General features: G+C 41.9%; 1 protein-coding gene across 2 annotated transcripts in view; it reads left to right on the top strand.

Moving 5' to 3' along the window:
- The window catches only part of ACSL5 (acyl-CoA synthetase long chain family member 5), a 40,376-nt gene that overhangs the window by 12,104 nt on the left and 21,903 nt on the right, over window positions 1–6,369 (top strand). For both annotated transcript variants that reach the window (XM_015596330.2, XM_006920856.3), the window contains exons 2-3: window positions 1,465–1,649; window positions 4,401–4,509. In XM_015596330.2, the coding sequence (XP_015451816.1) occupies window positions 1,494–1,649; window positions 4,401–4,509 (265 nt within the window). In that variant the 5' untranslated portion in view covers window positions 1,465–1,493. The remainder of the gene's footprint in view (window positions 1–1,464; window positions 1,650–4,400; window positions 4,510–6,369) is intronic.

Genomic DNA, 6,369 nt, shown 5'->3' with positions numbered 1-6,369 from the left:
GAGTGAACTTGGATAAGTCACTTTACCCTGGGGAACATCTACAGTCTTGTCTGTAAAATGTGGCTTCATGATATCGGTTGGATTAAATGAGATCCATGTGATCGGCCCAGCCCAATGCCCGTAGTACAGTCAAATGCTCGCGTTTGCTGCTTTTACTAACCTGATCAAGTCTGAAAGCTGTGAGGCAAGACTGAGCCCCTCCCATCAGAGTGGTTTGAAGCTGAATTTGGCTGGGAACTACAAGAAAACCTGGACTGGAAAAAGCCTTTGTTGCTTTTGTTTCCCTGAGATCTCTTCCTGACCTAAATCTTCAACGCTCACCTGCTACCATGTGTCAGGTCCATTTCCCAGCACGCTTTCTGCATTCTTGATTAATGCTGCCTCCAGTAACGACGGTTCCTCCAGACTCTCTGGAGGAGAGGACATCGGACATAGCAAGTTGTGACGCTGTTGACCTCTGAGCCCTGCTTGATACTTCAAAAAAGAAAGTACAAAAAGCGAAATAAGCCAGACAGAAAAAGTTGAAAATCATATGATATCACTTATATGTCGGATAGAAACCTAAAAACAACAAATGAATAGGACAAACAAACAGAGACTCATGGGCATGGACTATAGACTAGTGGTTACCAGAGGATAGGGAGTCAGGGAGGAGGGGGGAGGTAGACAGGGTAAAGGGGGTCAAATATAGGGGGGTAGAGGGTTGAGTGAAGTGGGTAAAGGGGATCAAATATATGGTAGCTGAAGGAAACTGGACTTTGAGTGGTAAACACACAATAGAATATACAGATGTCAAATTATAATGTACACCTGAAAATTATATAATTGTATTAACTAATGTTACCCCAATAAACTTAATTTAAAGAAAGAAAGAAGGAAAGCAAGCAAGCAAGCAAGCACTAAGCAAGGCATATCTGGCCAGCAGGCAATGTCCTTCCTGCAGAACACTCGGTTTCTAAAATCTGTGATGTCACCTCTACAGAGGTTCCCTCTTCCAGCCAGAAGAGTCTTCCCTGACCCTTGGTCTGCCTGGGCAGTGGGAGCCTCTGGAGTGCCCTTCTCTGACTACCAGCTTATGTTGGGTCCAGAAGGTTTGCTTCTAGGTTTTGTGGGCCAGCAATAAAAGGGCAGTCGTTTCTCAGAACCGTCTGGGAAATGATTAACTTGTTTCCTTTGATCCTTTCCACCTTGTGGGAGGAGAGTCAAGTGTTGCAGGGAGGGGTACGCCTTCAATTATTTTTGACATTGCTAAGGTAAACGGTGGGAGAAATTCTGGTCATGGGCAGTCCAACTCTGCTATTTGGAGGATTAGAAGCTGTGTGTGTGTGTGTGTGTGTGTGTGTGTGTGTGTGTGTGTGTGTGTGTGTGTGTGTCCCTTCTGTAAACAGAACTATTGAGTAAAAAGGTACGGCTATTTCCTCTTGTGTTTTCTTTCCTTTCTTTCTTTCTTTTTTTTTTTTTAAGGCCTGAATTTCCTGCTGCTATTCACAAAGATGCTTTTTATCTTTAACTTCTTGTTTTCCCCACTTCCAACTCCGGCACTGATCTGCATCCTGACCATTGGAGCTGCCATCTTCCTATGGCTGATGAACAGACCTCAGCCAGTCTTGCCTGATATTGATCTGAACAACCAGTCAGTGGAAATTGAGGTAACTTAGCAACACCTTTTTAGTTTGTCACCCTTGATCAAACACAAACTATAATTCAAGATTTTGCGGTGATTTATAAAGGGAATTGGGTATAACGTGGGAAGGTGAGCCAATTAAGTTAGCAATCAACAGAAAATCTATAAATTTAAACTTCTGTTAATGGCATATTTTCTTTCATAACAAAAATGAAACCACAGCTAGGTCTTATGATCCAGTAATCTAGATTGGAGTTGGGATATCACAACCCTCAGGGAAAATTCATGTGTGTATATGTGTGTGTGTGTGTGTGTGTGTGTGTGTGTGTGTGTGTGAGAGAGAGAGAGAGAGAGAGAGAGAGAGAGAGAGAGAGAGAGACTAGTATGCTAAGAATGGTTTTTACATTTTAAAACAGATATGTAAAAAAGAATTTCTTTTAATTTAAAAAGAAGGACAGATCATACACGTTCCACAAAGCCTAAGCTTTTCACTGACTAGCCATTTACAGAAAACATTTGCCAACCCACGATCTCAATGATAGAGTCAATACTTTGGAGATAGGAGAATATTTTCATTGAGAAATTCAATGTCTGAAAACAGTAAAGAAGTTACTGAGTTAAATTCCAGCTTTGAGTTAATAGTCTTTCTTAAAACTGGCAGAAGTTAATCCCCCGACTTTCAGCAAATGACGTGGCGTCCTACATCTCTGAGCAAAGAGAAAACTCCAAGACTGTTCTCTTCATTTTTCATCGTCAACGCTTTTCAGAGGAAAAAAGCATTCCTGTTTTTTAGTAAAGCCAAGCCCCTTCTGGTCTTTTTACAAACGTCTTTCCTCTGCTCAGAACTTTCACTCCTGCTTCCACTCCTCCCTCCCTCTCTTACATTCAGGCATGTTCGTGTGTCCTTCGCTGCCCTTGTCCTCTGCTGACATTGTCCTCTGCTGCTGCTGCTTCAGGCCACCAATGCCTTCCAATTGTTCTTCCCACCAGAGTTCTTGAAGGCTAGTCTGTCTGTCTGTCGATTTCCTTTTCTGAACTTCGACCCACCGAGGTTGTACATTTTCTACTACCATCTCCCCAAACTTCTCTGGAACACTCATAATCTAACTTCTAAATTCAATGATTTCTCCTTCAGTCTCTCTCTCATTTGACTTGAGGCTTCTCTTTTCTTGAAACTTCTTCTTTTGCCTTTCATAATATTGTTCAATGAGATTTCTTCCTGATTCTAAGACGGCCTTTCTTTGTCACGTAGGTTCTTTCCTTTCCTCATTCTACAGTTTCAGCCTCATCATCTCTGATTCCTCTAAAGCAAATGTTCTGTAAAGGCCAGCCAGTTAAGGCTTTGTAGCCTTACAGGCTCTGTTACAGCTCAGCTCTGCTGGGAAACCACCAGGCAATATGTAAATGAATGAACAATAAAACTTTGTAAAAGCAGGTGACAGACTAGATGTGACCACAGAGCAAAGTCTGCCTGCCAATCCCTGCTTTAAATCCTCACAGCTGAGAAAACCCTTCCTCTCCTATGATTTGAAAATGTACCCAAAAGGCTATGACACCCCAATCTGATTTTCTAGTTCTGGCCTCTTCCTGAGTTCCGGTCCACCTCAGTGACACTTGAGTACCTCAAGCTCCACCAGGGTCCTTATTGCATTTCTTCTCCACACATACACACACGCACACGCACACACACGCACACGCACACGCACACGCACACACATACCCATGTGTGCACTCTGTATTCTTGCCTGTTTCACCCCCTGCTCCATCTCAGTTAAATGCATCTCTTCTTATACAGTCGCCAAATGTCGAGTCTGAATCACCTTTTATTCTTTCTTCTTCCTCAGGCCATCTATGAACACGGACAGCAAGACCCTATCTTCCTTTACTAGACAAGGAATTTCATTTTTGACAATTTTGAATTAATGTCACATTTTATAGAAATCTTCCCTGATGCTCTAGACAAGTCAGATCTCTTGTTATAGCCTGATCTTGTAGTTTCGACGGACATTTCCACACATCCCTAGCTTCTACTCCTTCCTCAAATGACCTCATTCTCCAGCTGCCCACCAGATTCTACGATGTGTTTTCTTTCCTCTGTGCCTTTATTCAGTCTGTTCCTTCACTCTGAATCATTCTTCTTTCCGTCCATTCTACTAAAATACATCTTTCTGGTAAATGCTTACTTATCTTCAAAGTCTGTATTGACATATCATTCCTTCTCTGTAGCCTTTCTACTTAATACAGAATAGGTTGCTTCATTAGTATTCCAAAACATATATGTTTATTACAGCGTGCACATCACAGTACTATATTTGCACGCTTTTCCTTCTCAACCCACCCCCACTCAAAAAAAAAAAAATCCTTCTGGGGTGTTCACGGCCAGCAATTTTGTCTTAACTCACTTTGCATCTACCGTATTTACAATGCCTGGGACACAGTATGCATTTGATAGATGTTTAAACTTGATGTGATCTTTTAAAGGATAAAAAGCTATAATAGTCTCTCTCTCACGTGTGTGATGTTTGTGTAAGCACATGTGTGTGTACGCCTAGAGGGGGAAGGGGAGATTTCCAAAAACATAACTGTGACTGTCTCTGGGTTTCTATGACATGGAGATACTACAATTTGAGATTTAAAAAATTGATTAGTTGCGTAGAAAGGGCTAATCTTTGTGACCTCAATGGTCAGCACTTACATTCTCTTTAATCAGTCTGTAAGGATTTGGAAAGGGTCGGGAGAGACTCAGGCTTGGCCTAAACTTGATCTTGTGTCTTAGGGAGGAGCACGGAGGAGCGCAAAACAGAAAGACGACGAACTGCTCTCTTACTACTTCTCAGATGTCAAGACAATATACGAAGCTTTCCAAAGAGGACTGGTTGTATCTGGTAAGCCTGACAGTCTCACCCTGTCTGTAACAAGACCAGTATGGGGACTTGTTGCATACCTTTGTTTCCCTGTCTCACTTATAAAATCCCAGTGGTGGCCTGAATACAATTCCAACATAGAAGGTGGAGGGGACATTAGCACAGTGTCAGAATGGCTGCAGGAATCAGAAAATCAAAGAATCAGGAAACAATGTAGGACGGCCTTGGGTTTGAAACCCAGCTCTTCCATTTCCAGCTGTGTGACCTTATACAAACCACTTTGCCTCTCTGAATCCATTCCTCATTTAAGACGAGAACTTCCTGCCAAGTTGCTAAGGAATAGACAATGTGGACAAGTATTTTGATGAAATCACGAGTACATTAGTACATTATATTTGCTTAGGACATGCATTTCAAAAGTGCAATTCCCCAGATGCAAAATCTAAGCCATAGTTAGCATTCAGGCTTCCTGACTTCTTACCTTGTCCTTGACCCCAGTGCCAAACTACTGGCCCATGCTGCTGCTCTTAGTGTCACGGAGGTAATTATCTTTTGGACTTTCTTAGAAATGCCACCATATGGACTTTGGTAGGTTCACTTGGAACATAGCAGACCTTAGTACTTATGTCTTTTATCATTAAACACAATGCTAGGTACCCTAGTTTCCTTTCAAAATCAGCTGGCCAACAGCTCTCCCTATATCCTTTTCCTTTTGGGTGGCATTCTGTCCAGGCATCGATTTGCCTGTGTGACTTCTTATCCCTCCCTTCCCTTTTGCCTTTATCTCCGACTATGACAATATTTACTAGCCAACTCTTGTCAAGTAATAACTATGCAGTAGATGCTGCTCATATACCATCTACTTGACCTTCCCTAACCTCTGGGATTACTTATTATCCCTCCCACTTTTTAAAATAAGAAAACAAAGACTCAGAGATTTAGGATCATTCTGAAGGTGGCATACCTAGAAAATGTTGCATAACATACTTCATTTAGAAAAATTTTTTCAATATTAAATTAAAACGAAATAAAGTTTAAAATAGCCTCTCATGTAAGCAGATGTGGCCTGGCTATTTTTACAGAAAAAAACGACACTTCTGGTCCTAACTGGGGTTCAATACATCAAACCTAACATATGCTTTTAACTCCTACCTGGTAGATGGTCTATGTTATGTTGCTAATGACCTGTGAATAATGTTTAAAATATAGATCCTCTGGCTTCACCTTGTTAAACTGAATCAGAATTCTAGATAGTGAGACCTGAGAATCCGAATTTTTAACAAGGCTTTGGAGCAGAGGGAGGGTCTGCATGCCAGAGTTTCAACTCTGCTTAGTTTAGGGCAGCAATTTTGCTGAGTTGTTAATGGGTGGGCTCTTTGTAGAAGGCTACACCTTAGAGCAGAAGCTAGATCTGAGGTAAATTAATCAAAGGCTAGGCTGTTGCCTGATCAGGACTTTGGCTAATTAGGCTAAAGCTGATTAGGGCATAGAGTTTAATGAGACCTCAGTTGGTGCCCCTTTGGGCCAATTACTTGATTTGTTCCTTGGCTATGGGCCTCTGCTAGAATTTTCATCAATAGGGACGTGATAAGGAAGATGCAGTATGGTTTTTTCCACACTCATCAGCTCTGTCACTTACTGAGTGAGTTTGGAGAAGCTGTCCCTGTCCTGCCTGGCTCTTACTACCAAGGGGATTATGACAGTTGGAAAGACCAAATGGGCGAATGTGCCTAGCATTAAGTAAGTATTCCACAGATGGTGGTAGCTATCACCAGTGATTAATGTTAGTACAAACAATCGCATTGGTAAGCCATAGGAGGCCCATACTCTGGGCTGGAGCAGTGGCTATGAACACCTAAAAGGACAGGACTTGCCCAACTT

Source organism: Pteropus alecto, unplaced genomic scaffold (assembly GCF_000325575.1).
Source record: "Pteropus alecto unplaced genomic scaffold, ASM32557v1 scaffold177, whole genome shotgun sequence".
Classification (NCBI taxonomy): Eukaryota; Metazoa; Chordata; class Mammalia; order Chiroptera; family Pteropodidae; genus Pteropus; species Pteropus alecto.
Note: the sequence above shows the minus strand (reverse complement) of the source record. Positions and strands in the feature narration are given on the sequence as shown.